The sequence below is a fragment of the Cotesia glomerata genome, linkage group LG1, assembly GCF_020080835.1.
Source record: "Cotesia glomerata isolate CgM1 linkage group LG1, MPM_Cglom_v2.3, whole genome shotgun sequence".
Lineage (NCBI taxonomy): Eukaryota > Metazoa > Arthropoda > Insecta > Hymenoptera > Braconidae > Cotesia > Cotesia glomerata.
In genome coordinates this window covers 35,552,248-35,566,182 of record NC_058158.1, presented here as the reverse complement: position 1 = coordinate 35,566,182, position 13,935 = coordinate 35,552,248, and the positions used below count along the sequence as shown (strand labels likewise).

The 13,935-nt window shown below is 29.7% G+C and overlaps 3 protein-coding genes and 1 long non-coding RNA gene across 5 annotated transcripts; all 4 read right to left on the bottom strand.

Moving 5' to 3' along the window:
* Positions 1-1,566: 1,566 nt before the first annotated feature.
* On the bottom strand, positions 1,567-2,071 carry LOC123274949. The gene is made up of 4 exons (XR_006511595.1): positions 2,052-2,071; positions 1,824-1,956; positions 1,753-1,755; positions 1,567-1,677 (listed from the first exon to the last, which is right to left on the bottom strand). It is a non-coding gene; the product is annotated as an uncharacterized LOC123274949 (long non-coding RNA).
* Positions 2,072-4,451: 2,380 nt separating this feature from the next.
* On the bottom strand, positions 4,452-7,219 carry LOC123274833 (odorant receptor 63a-like). The gene is made up of 10 exons (XM_044742575.1): positions 6,707-7,219; positions 6,528-6,647; positions 6,335-6,452; positions 5,907-6,171; positions 5,689-5,829; positions 5,248-5,338; positions 5,036-5,172; positions 4,808-4,940; positions 4,736-4,738; positions 4,452-4,660 (listed from the first exon to the last, which is right to left on the bottom strand). The coding sequence occupies exons 1-10, from the start codon at positions 6,848-6,850 to the stop codon at positions 4,613-4,615; spliced, it is 1,200 nt and encodes a 399-aa protein (XP_044598510.1). The 5' UTR covers positions 6,851-7,219; the 3' UTR covers positions 4,452-4,612.
* A 528-nt stretch (positions 7,220-7,747) lies between these two features.
* LOC123274881 (odorant receptor 13a-like) lies at positions 7,748-11,395 on the bottom strand. Its single transcript, XM_044742662.1, has 9 exons — positions 10,827-11,395; positions 10,641-10,760; positions 10,466-10,583; positions 10,054-10,315; positions 9,877-9,996; positions 8,328-8,418; positions 8,123-8,259; positions 7,908-8,040; positions 7,748-7,845 (listed from the first exon to the last, which is right to left on the bottom strand). The coding sequence occupies exons 1-9, from the start codon at positions 10,968-10,970 to the stop codon at positions 7,795-7,797; spliced, it is 1,176 nt and encodes a 391-aa protein (XP_044598597.1). The 5' UTR covers positions 10,971-11,395; the 3' UTR covers positions 7,748-7,794.
* A 95-nt stretch (positions 11,396-11,490) lies between these two features.
* On the bottom strand, positions 11,491-13,863 carry LOC123274888 (odorant receptor 4-like). Of its 2 annotated transcripts, XM_044742674.1 has the most exons (9): positions 13,374-13,863; positions 13,177-13,296; positions 12,989-13,106; positions 12,621-12,882; positions 12,438-12,557; positions 12,284-12,374; positions 11,899-12,035; positions 11,687-11,819; positions 11,491-11,620 (listed from the first exon to the last, which is right to left on the bottom strand). In XM_044742674.1, the coding sequence occupies exons 1-9, from the start codon at positions 13,515-13,517 to the stop codon at positions 11,570-11,572; spliced, it is 1,176 nt and encodes a 391-aa protein (XP_044598609.1). In that variant the 5' UTR covers positions 13,518-13,863; the 3' UTR covers positions 11,491-11,569. The 2 variants fall into 2 exon arrangements, with proteins under 2 accessions (XP_044598609.1, XP_044598617.1); XM_044742682.1 differs by lacking the exons at positions 11,491-11,620; positions 11,687-11,819 and having other exon boundaries at positions 11,951-12,031.
* Positions 13,864-13,935: the final 72 nt, after the last annotated feature.

Sequence of the window (13,935 nt, the reverse complement as noted above, 5' to 3'; positions counted from 1 at the left end):
TGCCAATAAATGTCAAGCCTTTTAATATTTGCTGGACTGTATTAGATTGCGTGATGATCTGAAAGTGAATATCAAGGGTTAGTTTAAAAATATTTTTGGTACAAGTGTATTATCTCAATTTGGTAACCATACTTGAAAATCGGTGAGGCTTATCATTGGTAAGTTCAAGCTAACTAGCACGCCGAAGCTCATAGTAAAACACTCTTCAAGAAGTTTTGCAAATCTTCAATGATTCATCAATTAATAACAGTAATTATAAATTTCCAAAATTACAAAGTATCAAAAAAACGTACTCAATAGCTCTGGTGTGCATTTGGATGCATGAAACCAAATGTTGGTAAGAAACATCTTGATCAATTTTTTGAGAACTAATAAATTCTTCTTTTTCGTTTTTTGTTGTAATTTCAGCAGAAGGCGTATTTTCTATGTGATACCTAAAAAAAACAGACTGTAAATTATTGTCATGTAAAAAGAAACATTTTTGGTGATGAAATACTAAAATGTTACCCCAAAACAGCGAATTGCTCGCAAATATGCTACAGTAATGTAATGAAAATAAAATCGCATGAAATAAAACCAAACGCAATTATGGCAATAAACGTATTAGAGATGGCCAGTATCTGCCAATAGTGATTCTCTTTCTCGAATATAAAGTATTCTACCGGAACGGCTAATTGCAGCGGAATAGATGCATTAGATTTTGAAATAAAACTGTATAATCTTGGTACGATTGGTTCCCCAATGAATAGTATTGTCGTTATTGAGAAAAATACTTATTATTATTGAATTATTGTTATTTATTATTATAATATTCATTGATAACAATACTTTTGAATTGTTGTAGATAGAACTAAATATACCACAAGAATGTATATTGTCAATATTAAAAAAAAAAAATATCAATATTACAACATGGCCAAAGATATAAATATTCATCCGCAACTACAACATTTTCGAAAGCCTTGATTGTTTAAAAGCACTGGTTCTTAATTTACCTGTGTATACAGTTACCAATAACTTTCTTATTTCTGAATGATATTGCAAAATACGTTCCTCTTCATCATTAATCAGTAACTGCCAATCCCTCAGCACTCTGTCGAATAAATTTCTGATCTACAGTTCTAAATTAACTATCAAGCTACAAAAATATTACATTTGATTACAGTAGATATATTTATACTAATAAATTGAAGATTTTTCAAGCAGAATATTTTATTTTGGGTGTCTTTTGAGAATTTGAAAGATTTTAGTCACTTAGTTTTAACTCGACAGTCTTTCTATCGCTACTATTAAGTTCATGTTCTTCAATATGAATTTATCAAATTTGACGTTTAAGTTTTTAACAAAAGTTTATTCAAAAGTTTCTATGTATGCAATCAACAACTATGTATTGTAATTAATTTTTTTTGTCTTTAAGTTAAAAAACAGTTTTCTATTCATTTTATTTATAATTTAATTTTGTTCTATTTGATTATGTCTGATCAATCAAGTTAAAAAATGTGTGGCTAAGAAAAAAAAAAGAGCTTTTCTGTAACAGCAACTATTTTAATTGTTTCAATTATTTTGATGGCAATGTGTTAACAATTAACAAATATTATTGACAAAATTATCTACTTATTAATAAATTGTCTACTGCATCGATAACAACACTGTGAAGTACGATCCAGCCGTTTTTAGCTATAAAAAAAAATGTAAATTTTTTTTCAGTATAATTTCTTTTTAGAATCGCTCCAAATTACTAAGTTGACTTACCATCTGCAAAAAAGTAAAAATCAAAAAAATGGAACTCTTTATTGCAGACACTGAAAAAAATTTTTTTTTACCATTGCAAAGTTTTCAATAGACAATTCCATAATTTTACCAGCCGTCAATTTGCAGGGTACTTGACTTCTCACCGTCATTAAAACCAACAATTTTTGGGATTGTACGGAATGTTTGTACCATTTTATATTAGCGCTGTGTAAGAAAGTCTTTTAATTAAATAAAAGTTACTTCAGAAACTTAAGAGTAGGATAAAAAATTGTTTTATTGTTCAATACGGACGCGCTTACATGCTTTGAGAAATACGTGAACTGGAGTCATTAAGTTTTTGCGACATGTAACAGTCAAAAAAGAGATGCAGTATTTGACTGCCCATAAATGTCATGCCTTTCACTATTTGCTCCACTGAATGAGATTGTGTTATGATCTGAAAATGAAGTTCAATAATCATTTTTAAATAAATTTACTATACAACGGTACTATTGTAATTTTGTGACCATACATTAAAACCAGAGACACTCATGAGCGGCAAATTTAGCCCAACCACCACACCGAAGCTTATCGCAAAACAGTTTTCTAGCTGTTCTGCAAATCTTTAATGATATTTCAATTACTAAAAAGAATTATTAGTTTCCGAATTTCCCGTGAAAAAATTTTTTGATGTAAAAATTGGCCATATAGAGATAGTGTTTGAAATATTCGATAGATAGCGCATGGTCGCTAAATTGTCTCTTAACTAGAAAGTTAATAACAACTCAATAAAGAGATATAAAAAATTATTTTTTCCAAATTTGTTTTTCGTTTCATCAAAAAATTGAAATATTCTTAAAAAAAAATATAAAATTTCAATCATATTAAGTAAATTTCTGTAATTTTATTAAAAAAACTGTATGGCCATATCAGAAAAATTTTCGACGAGTTCCAAAGTTTCACAAACACGCACTCCAATGCTCTAGTATGCATTTCAATGCATGAAACCAAATGTTGGTAAGAAGTATGTTCATCAGATTTTTGATAATTGATGGCTTCTTCTTTATCATTTTCCGTTCCAATGTCATCAATAGGTGTGTGTTCTATCCTATACCTACAAAAAAAAAGATAGTTAATTGTTATCATGTAAAAAGAAACATTTTTTATGTTAAAATACTAAAATGTTACCCCAAAACTGCAAACAATCCGCAAATATGTTGCAGCAATGTTATGAAAATAAGATCACATGAAACGATACCAAACGTAATTATAATAGCGAACAAATTACTAATAATCAGCATCAACCAATAATGATCCTCTTTTTCGAATATTATATACTCTAGCGGAAGAGCGAATTCATATGGAATAGATTCATTGGATTTCGAAAACAAGCTGTATAACCTTGGTACGATTGGTTCCATAACGAATATCGTTACCGATGTTAATATAAATGCTTATTATTATTATTACTTAATGATAATTATTTATCGCTTCTCTTCACACTGTTTATTGAACTGCAATGCTTTCGAAACTATTCTAGTTGTAACTCTATCACATTCAATTTAAAACTAAAACACTTTCGAATGCTTTGATGGTTCAAAAACTTCTTTATTTACCTGTGTACGCAGTTGCCAACAAGTTTCCGACATTTGAATGATGCTGCAGAATTTTTATTTCGTTCTCATTCATCAGCAACCTCCAATCCACTTCTATTTTATCGAATAACTTTTTTATCTATACTTCAAAATAAATTATTAAATTCTTTCATTTCTTATTTCTTGTTACAAAATAACAAAAAACGAACCAATTCAGCATGATAAGTCGCGTTCAAAAATTTAGTGGCGAGCAAAAAATCTAATATAAATGGCGACAAAGCTTCTAACAGAACATCCCGGTCATTGAAATATATAACCACAGCAATAATCTAAAAAATTGGTAACACAATATTTAAGTCAATAAAAACAACTGATGGTTATTTTGAATGATAATACTTGTGGAATAGCTTCCAAGAGAAGTACAATCCATAGAAGGGTCATTATTATCAAACTTCGCATCCGAGGCATGTATGGCCACCGACCAATCAAAGTCACGAAGTCTTTGGCAGTTTTGTAGCAGGGTTTATCAAAAATATTCATTATGTAAATGACAATCACTACCACTTCTTAATAGTGAACTTGTATTATTGATCCGATTATTTTTAAAAATAATTTAATGACTGAGAAAAAGATTCACATTGTTTTTCATGACGAACGTTTTGGGAGATGTACAAAGTGTCTTTTGTTTGAAAGACGTGGTTACTTGCGTGTAAAGACCCCTTCGATACTTACCTAATAAAATATTCCATGTGATGATGTCTTTATTTGATAATTCTTTCATGAAACGTTTAATATTATATTTTGTGCAATTGTATATCTCTAAAATGTAGCATCTTTAGTATAATTTTTTAATTTTTCAAGCAGAATATTTTATTTTGCGTGTCTTTTGAGAATTTGAAAGGTTTTAGTCACTCAGCTTTAACTCGACAGTCATTCTATCTCTACCGTTAAGTTTATGTTTTTCAATATGAATTTATCAAATTCGACGTTTAAGTTTTTAACAAAAGTTTATTTAAAATTTTCAATGTATACAATCAACAACTGTACATTGTAATTAAATTTTTTTTGTCTTTAAGTTGGAAAAAAGTTTTCTATTTATTATAGTTATACCTTAATTTTTTTCTATTTGATTATGTCTGATTAATCGCGTTAAAAAATGTGTGGATAAGAAAAAAAAGAGCTTTTCTGTAACAGCAACTATTTTAATTGCTTCAATCATTTCGATTGGAATGTGTTAACAATTAACAAATATTATTGACGAAATTATCTACTTATTAATAAATTGTCTACTGCATCGATAACAACATTGTGAAGTACGATCCAGCCGTTTTTAGCTATAAAAAAAAATGTAAATTTTTTTTCAGTATAATTTCTTTTTAGAATCGCTCCAAATTACTAAGTTGACTTACCATCTGCAAAAAAGTAAAAATCAAAAAAATGAAACTTTTTATTGCAGACACTGGAAAAAAAATTGTTTTTACCATTGCAAAGTTTTCAATAGACAATTCCATAATTTTACCAGCCGTCAATTTGCAGGGTACTTGACTTCTCACCGTCATTAAAACCAACAATTTTTGGGATTGTACGGAATGTTTGTACCATTTTATATTAGCGCTGTGTAAGAAAGTCTTTTAATTAAATAAAAGTTACTTCAGAAACTTAAGAGTAGGATAAAAAATTGTTTTATTGTTCAATAAGGACGCGCTTACATGCTTTGAGAAATACGTGAGCTGGAGTCATTAAGTTTTTGCGACATGTAACAGTCAAAAAAGAGATGCAGTATTTGACTGCCCATAAATGTCATGCCTTTCACTATTTGCTCCACTGAATGAGATTGTGTTATGATCTGAAAATGAAGTTCAATAATCATTTTCAAATAAATTTATTATACATCGGTACTATTGTAATTTTGTGACCATACATTAAAACCAGAGACACTCATGAGCGGCAAATTTAGCCCAACCACCACACCGAAGCTTATCGCAAAACAGTTTTCTAGCTGCTCTGCAAATCTTTAATGATATTTCAATTAATAAAAAGAATTATTAGTTTCCGAATTTCCCGTGAAAAAATTTTTTGATGTAAAAATTGGCCATATAGAGATAGTGTTTGAAATATTCGATAGATAGCCCATGGTCGCTAAATTGTCTCTTAACTAGAAAGTTAATAACAACTCAATAAAGAGATATAAAAAATTATTTTTTCCAAATTTGTTTTTCGTTTCATCAAAAAATTGAAATATTCTTAAAAAAAAATATAAAATTTCAATTATATTAAGTAATTTTCTGTAATTTTATTAAAAAAACTATATGGCCATATCAGAAAAATTTTCCACGAGTTACAAAGTTTCACAAACACGCACTCCAATGCTCTAGTGTGCATTTCAATGCATGAAACCAAATGTTGGTAAGAAGTATGTTGATCAGATTTTTGATAACTGATGGCTTCTTCTTTATCATTTTTCGTTTCAATGTCATCAATAGGTGTGTGTTCTATCCTATACCTACAAAAAAAAAAAAGATAGTTAATTGTTATCATGTAAAAAGAAACATTTTTTGTGATAAAATACTAAAATGTTACCCTAAAACTGCAAACAATCCGCAAATATGTTGCAGCAATGTTATGAAAATAAGATCACATGAAACGATACCAAACACAATTATAATAGCGAACAAATTGGTAATAATCAGCATCAACCAATAATGATCCTCTTTTTCGAATATTATATACTCTAGCGGAAGAGCGAATTCATACGGAATAGATTCATTGGATTTTGAAAACAAGCTGTATATCCTTGGTAAAATTGGTTCCATAACGAATATCGTTGCCGATGTTAATAAAAATGCTTATTATTATTATTACTTAATGATTATTATTTATCGCTTTTCTTCACACTGTTTATTAAACTGCAATGCTTTCGAAACTGCTCTAGTTGAAACTCTATCAAATTCAATTTCAAACTAAAACACTTTCGAATGCTTTGATGGTTCAAAAACTTCTTTATTTACCTGTGTAAGCAGTTGCCAACAATTTTCCGACATTTGAATGATGCTGCAGAATTTTTTTTTCTTCCTCATTCATCAGCAACCTCCAATCCACTTCCATTTTATCGAATAACTTTTTTATCTACACTTCAAAATGAATTATCAAATTTTTCCATTTCAAATTTCTTGCTCCAAAAATAAAAAAAATAAAACAAACCAATTCAGCGTGATAAGTCGCGTTTAAATATTTAGTTGTTATCACAATATCTAATATAAATGTCGACATTGCTTCAATGATAATATCCCGGTCATCAGCGTAAAAGACTATAGCAATAATCTGTAAAATTTTCATCGCAGTAAGAAAAAAATTCAATTTTATTCAAATAAAAATAATACTTGTGGAATAGCTTGCAGCACGAGTGCGATCCATAGAAGAGTAATTATTATCAAACTTTGTTTTCGAGATTGGTACGGCCACCGACCAATCAGAGTAGTGCAATTCTTGGTGGTTTTGTAGCAGGGTTGATTGAAAATATCCATCGCTAGGATAGCTATCACCGTTTATCAAAACTAAACTACCAATTCGATTATTAATGTAATTGCAAAAAGAACTGTCCAGGCTATTGTTGATGACGAAGGCTCAGAAGATGTGTTAAATGTCTTTTGTTCGAAAGCCACGAACAATTGCGTGTTTAAACTCACCCCTACAACACTTACCTTCATTATGTATTCCATTAGATGATGCCTCTGTTTGCTAATACTAATGCGCAATTCTCAGTATTATATTTTTCATGATTATAATTTCATATAATGTCGCAACTTCAATGTGAATTCATCATTTTTCAAGTAGAATATTTAATTTTGCGTGTCTTTTGAGAAAGTTCTACTTCTTGAGAAGATTTTACTCACTAAAAAACAACTGGACAGTTTTTTTTGTTATTACATTTCAATTCTGTGAGTTTGATAGTTTGCTTTTAAATAATAATTTATTTTTTATATTAATTGAGGAGTTGAGTTTGAAAAGGGTATCTTTTCATTTTTGATTAATCGAGACAAAAAACTGGTTATCTTCAATTATAAATATTTTTATTGAACTTTTTTAATTTACCTATAAAGTACTATCGGTTATGAAGCTACAATTCGATTTTCATTAATAATTCTTTATAATTCTCGAAGGAATTAATATTTAAAAGTTCAAAAAACTGCTCTTTAAAATATGAAAATACCCTTTTGAAAATCAGCTCCTCAATTATTTTTATTATTAAAATAATTACCACAGAAAAGAAGAAGTTAAATTTGGAACTGTTAAAAAATAAGTTGCTTTTTTAAAAAACATTTTGTGTGAAATTTAATTGCATATATTTCAAGCTGCACTTATATTTATTTTTAAACCTTTAATGTGAGTTACAAAATTTATTGTAAAAAAATAATATTTTTGTGTTATTAAAAATAGTACTTTTAATTATTTATGTTTGCAAAATAATTTATCGCATCGACGACAAAACGGTGAAGAAAGACATGGCGTTTTTGAGTACCTTAAAAAAGAGTAAAGTTTCTAAAAAGTTGGCTTGATTGTTTGCTTGAAGAATAAACTTACAATACTGAAGGTGTCCATCGATAAGACGTACAATTTTCCAGCACTTACGGTGAAAGGTTTCACACTTTTCAACAGAATTATATTCAGAAGTTTCTGATGGTAATTTGGGAGGTTATACCAATCGCATGTGTAACTAAAAATATTTACATTTATAATTCAAATTTTAAATAATTAAAAATAAAGAATGTTTATTTTTTTATTGTAAAATTACTAACACAGAATAAAATACTTTTTCACTTTGCGTGATCAGGATTTGTCCTTGAAAACTGCTGTAGAAAAGATGGAAAATGGAGCCCATTGTGAAGGCGCCATAGTTGAGAGCTTCGTTTGTTTGGTCCAATTTTATGACCGTCTGATATTTTTTGAAATTCTCTTCCATGATTTTTGTATACTTGAAAAGGAAGTTCAAAAAATACTTACCGTCATTCCAGTTACTGTAAGGACTAATAAGCTCAAGCCGAGGACTATGAAGTAAGCTATGTGTATAGATGAGTCCAGTTGTAAAGCAAATCTTGGTTAAAAAAAAAGTATAAGAATTTTTTTTCAAATTTTGTCAAAAAAATTTTTAAATTTAAACCAACCCGTGTAAAAAACATTCGTCTTAAAAAAATCTTAAAAAATTAGTAAAACGGTTTACCCTAAAGGCCATTCCTGCAACTTCCCGCTAATTCCATATCTGGGCGCTTAAAATTGTACTTATGATGTTTTTGAGATTTTTGAGCTCAAAATATAATTTTTGTAATATTTTGAGCTCGCTGAGCTCAAAGAGATAGTATTTTTATGCATTTGAGCTCTTCGAGCTCAAAAGTCTAATAGAAGTTTCATAGAACACTACTTTTGGAATTTTCAAACCGCAATAATTTTTGAATGGATCAACCAATTTCCACGCGGTTGGTGGCATTCGACGCAGTTTTATCAGCCACATAAAGAATTTTCAGGTTTTAATTGATCGAACCAAAAATTTCGGAGTAATTTAGAAAAAACACTTTTTTCGGTTTTCTTTCGTTCACGATATCTCTCGAACGAATTAACCGATTTTGAACAGCTTGGTGGCGATCGACGTGGTTTTTTATGGTCTAGAGCTGATTAGTTTTAGGAATCGATCGGTGAAGCCGTTTAAAAGTTATCCAAAAAAAACCACATTTGAAAAAATATTTTTTCTTAGTTTTTTTAAGATTTCTCAAAATCTACTGATCCGAATCGGTCCAAATTATACTCAAAATCTAAGTTTGGTCAAGCCCTTTCAAATGGCACCAACCGCGATAAAATCGGGTGAGCCGTTCAAAAGTTATAAGCGGTTCACATACTTTCACACACACACACACACACATACATACATACAGACACAGTGACAACCTCGCGGGAGTAGTCAGGGAAGCTTCCTATGACCTTCAAACGTCGAGATCTGATGAAAACTCGATTTTTGAAAAAAGGGGTGAAAACAATAACTTCCCGATTTTTGAAAATCTTTGATTTTCTTAGCGGGAAGTTAAAAAGTCGTTTGTTCAACATTATAAGTCTTAAAATTGTTGGATAATAATTTTTTAATAATTTCAAATTCAATTCAAAAAGACCTTACCCAAAAATATTGCGGTTAAAAACTCGCAAAATCATCTAAAAAATGTCTAAAAATTAATTTTCATAACAAATTTGAGAACTAAATTTCAAAAAACTGCTCTTGGAATTTTATTTTGGCGCCTTAAAATAGTCTTGGTTTGTGTCACGTTTAAGATCTTAAACAAATGATTGTTTTAAGACTCTTTTAAGATGATTTTGTTTTTAAACGGAAATAATCTTCTAAAATTGACCAAATTTTTCAAAACTGCTCTTCTCATGATCATTATTGCAATAGAAACCAAAATCAATTATTTTTTTTCAAATTGTGTATAAAGCATCATTTTTAAAACTTTCCAAAAAAAAAAAAATTTTTCCAATATTTTCTTAATTTTTGGAACAAACAATTACTTACTCCATGCTATGTTGATGCATATGGACACAATGAACAATTTTCTGCCGTATTATATCCAATTTTTCTTTCCCATGATTTTTTTTTGCATGGCTACCTGCATTAACTCTTTGCAAATAAAGACTGAAAAGTTCAAAAAATTGAAACTTAATCATTAACCAAAAATAAATTTATAAAAACCTCAAAATTTCCAGCATCGCGCACTCATGGTGTATAAACGTCCCGAGCATGTTGTCAAAAAAAACAATTCCACCCACAGAAATTGGCACGGACAGGTAGTAGTGCAAAAGAATAGGCAGATAATATTCCCGTTGATCCACAAAATATTCAGTTTCATACAAATAAATTAGATCTCTAGTTTGATTCAGCGGCTTGATAAAGTCCAAAATTTTGGGCAAAGCCGGCGATGCCAAAAACAGTCCTAGTATTGGAAACATGGCAGCTATGCCAAACCTTCATCAATATATCTTCATCGACGAAATAGAATTAACGAAACAAAATTATTGTTTTGTTTCGTTAGTAAAAAAAAATTGAAAAATGGTTCATGAGGATCAAATTGATGTTCATAAAAATCAATGCAGTAAATTGATACCTGTGTAAGCGGATGTCAGTTTGCGAGTACGTATGAGCCATCTCTGCATTATTTCTTTGTCTTCTTCAGATTTCAAAGTTTTTCCGTCGCGTTCCATCAGCACGAACAATCTTTTTATCTGAAAATTTGGAATTGTCAAAATTTATTTCTTTTGAAAGTTATTTTTAACACTCACGGCATTGGCGTTGAATATCCAATTGGCAAATTTTACCAGACCTAGCAAATGCACACAAATCATCGGTATACACTGAATCATGTTGTCCAAATCACCCAAATATTCGATAAATTTGATTGTCTATTTAGAAAAAATAATTTAGTCATACAAAAAGTCCATTTTGGTTTGTAATTTTTTGGAAAATACCTTGGGCGTCAAAATGCTGAAGATACCAATCGTTGCGACACATCTCAGTAAGTACTTTTGATAACGTGGCTGGTAGGGCCACACTCCGTAACACGACATAAGAAATTTGTAATTTTTAAAATGCTGGTCTTCCAAAATATCCATAACTGCTTTGTTACATTACAAAGAATGTGGACATAGTTTTCAAATTTAAAACAATTGTTGTGAAGAAAGTATGATGTACTACTGATTGAAGTGATTGGTGTTTTCATGACGAGTCTTTAGAATCATTAAATATTCCGATGGAACTTCGTGCTACCGGAAACCGCTTGAATTCTTAATGGTTTTATAAATGATGCTTTTGGTTAACGGAAATACTCGGAAGTCTTGTTTTTAATATCAATTGGACTTATAAATCAAAAGACATACAATCTTTAAAACTGCTACATTGTATTTTTGAACTAAGTTTCATTGTAACTGTTGAAGTCTTCCAATTTTACCTTCTCAAAATTTACTACTCGTTATTTTACAGTTAAATATTTTCCAAATTTTTTTTTTCTTATAAAAATTTACTAATATATGCGAGGTAAGTGTCGGTTCATTTTTATTTACATAACAATAATATAATAAAAAATAAATAACAGTATTATATAAAAATAAAATATTTTTGATACAATTGATGAAAAATTAATTTTTAATCAACGCCGTCGTCAATTTTGTATGTTTCTCCATTGAAGCAAATTGAAGCAAATTGCGCCTAAATTTTAGCGCACTGATGATAATAAAGTGAAGAAAGACATCGCATTTTTCAGTACCTTGAATAATAAACAAAAATTTACAATAAAATTGATTTAAAAAGTCATTCTAAAAATAGTACTTACGATGCTGAACGTATCCATGGATAAAATATACAACTTTCCCGCAGTGATTACGGCCGGGGAGTGGCTTCTTACTATCATTGTACTGAGAAGTCTCTGATGATAACAAGGTAGAGTGTACCATTGAGATGTGTATCTATAAATGTACTTATTTCAAGAAGAAACTTAAAATTTTTGGTCTTAATTGGAATTTTGAGAAATTATTGAATGCTTACATAGAATAAAAAATTTTTTCACTTTGTGTAATCAGTATTTGTCCTTGGAAACTGTTATAAAACAGGTGGAAAAGGGCACCCATTGTGAACGCGCTGAATTTTATTGCTTCGTCAGGTTGATCTATTTTTATAACTGTCTAAATATTCATCAAATTACTCTTTAAAAATTTCAAATTTTATAAATGTAAAATATTTTATAAGTTACAGATAATTTTTTTTTGAAATTTTTAGATTTTTTTCATAGTAATCACATGAAAAAATTATAATAAAGATTTGTTAAAAATAATTTTAATTTATTTTATGAATTAGTGTTTAAAATTATTTTTGTAATAAATTTTGAGGCGTAAAAAATTGAATTTATCAATTAATTTGATTTATAACTTACCGTCATACCTGTAACAGTAAGTATCAATAAATTGAACCCTAAAACAATGAGCCATGCAATATTTATCGACGATTCTAACTCTGTAGTAAACCTTAAAAAAAAATAAAAATAAAAATTTATAAATTACTATAGTAATTTTTGAAAAATATCTCACTCCAAACTATTTTGATGCATATGAACACAGCGAATAATATTTTTCCGTATTCTATCCAGCCTTACAGGATCATCAATTCTCTTAATTTTACTGTCTAAATGTATCCTTTGTAAATAATTGCTGAAAAAGTTCAAAAACTTCAGCAATATGTCTTCTATAAGTGAAAATTTGATTTATCCAAACCTGAGAATTTCCAGCATTGCGCACGCGTGATGAATGAAAGTCCCGAGCATGTTGTCAAAAAAAACAATGCTGCCAACTGACAAGGGAACAGTCATGTAAGTGTGAATGAGAATCGGCACATAATACTCGTCTTGGTCCACAAAATACTCGGTTTCGTATAAATAAATCAGAGCGCGAGTTTCGTTTAATGGTTTGATGAAGTCCAAAACTTTAGGAATGGCCGGCGACGCCAAAAACAGACCCAGGATTGGAAACATGGCCGCTGTCGGGTAGATACATTCTCAAATCTTGGCACAATCAAGCGAACTCATCAATCAAGCGAAGTAAAATCATTTTTTTGGATTTAAATAATATTTTTCAAAAAGTACCTGTATAAGCAGTTGTAATTTTTCTTACGCGAGCCAGCCATCTTTCCATTATTTGCTTGTCTTCTTCGTTCTTTAAAGCTTCTCCGTCGCGTTCGATCAACGAAAACAAGCGTCTGATCTAAAATATTGATTTTTTTTCAAAAGTTTTATTATTAATCAAAAATTGAAAAAAATTGAATTGAACTAACTGATCTGTAATTAAAAGTATAATTGTAATATTTGACAAGTCCCAATAAGTGAACACCAATCATGGGAATACATTGAATCATACCGTCGATGTTTCCAAAATATTTAATGAACCGAATTGTCTGTCCAAAAAATTAATTAGTGAGTAAATTTCTTTTATTGACAACAAATTTTGAACAATTAACGATTGATGTTTTACTTTAGGCGTCAAAATACTCAAAACACTCATGGTGATGAGAAACCTCAGGCAGTTTTTTTGGAAACGCGGCTGATATGGCCACTGTCCGTAGCAGGTGAATATAAACTTGTAGTTTGTAAAATGACGATTCTGTAAGATATCCATTGTTGCAATTGAAATGTCAACGATAGCATGACACTAACAATGGGTAACTTGATTTAAAATTCAGTTTGAACTTATTGACGTCCATATTGTCCATGCTTGTTCCAAGTACCGTTTTAATTTTTAATACTGCAGCTGTCGTTAACTAGAAATTTATGGACGTTTCGTGATTGACATCAAAGGGATTGCTAATCAAAAGACATGCAATGGCTAACTAGCAGGTTCTTGGATTGCCTTTTTTGGTTGGGATTTTATTCTGTTCATTTTTGTCAAGTCTCAATAATAGTTTTAACATTTGTCTGCTTTGACTTTTGTCTGCAACTTTGTTCGCTTACCTTTTTGGAACAATCCAAATTTTACAGAGTAGTTACTTCTCTTTCACTTTTATTCTTATAAATAATATCAATTTTATTTGAAAATA

Bases quoted from the DNA above. Each gene is read 5' to 3' on its own strand.
- LOC123274833 (XM_044742575.1), bottom strand. From the start codon at position 6,850: ATGGATATTTTCAATCAACCCTGCTACAAAACCACCAAGAATTGCACT. The intron at 5,830-5,906 runs GTAACATTTTAG...TTTTTTTTGTAG, and splicing joins GGATTGTTTGCAGTTTTAGG to GTATAGGATAGAACACACAC. The intron at 4,941-5,035 runs GTAAGCGCGTCC...TTTCTTACACAG, and splicing joins TCACGTATTTCTCAAAGCAT to CGCTAATATAAAATGGTACA.
- LOC123274881 (XM_044742662.1), bottom strand. From the start codon at position 10,970: ATGGATATTTTGGAAGACCAGCATTTTAAAAATTACAAATTTCTTATG. The intron at 10,761-10,826 runs GTATTTTCCAAA...TTTTCTAAATAG, and splicing joins TCAGCATTTTGACGCCCAAG to ACAATCAAATTTATCGAATA. The intron at 8,419-9,876 runs GTAAGTAATTGT...TTTTTAACCAAG, and splicing joins ATGCATCAACATAGCATGGA to ATTTGCTTTACAACTGGACT.
- LOC123274888 (XM_044742674.1), bottom strand. From the start codon at position 13,517: ATGGATATCTTACAGAATCGTCATTTTACAAACTACAAGTTTATATTC. The intron at 12,375-12,437 runs GTGAGATATTTT...TTTTTTTTTAAG, and splicing joins ATGCATCAAAATAGTTTGGA to GTTTACTACAGAGTTAGAAT. The intron at 11,820-11,898 runs GTAAGCATTCAA...GTACATTTATAG, and splicing joins GAAAAAATTTTTTATTCTAT to ATACACATCTCAATGGTACA.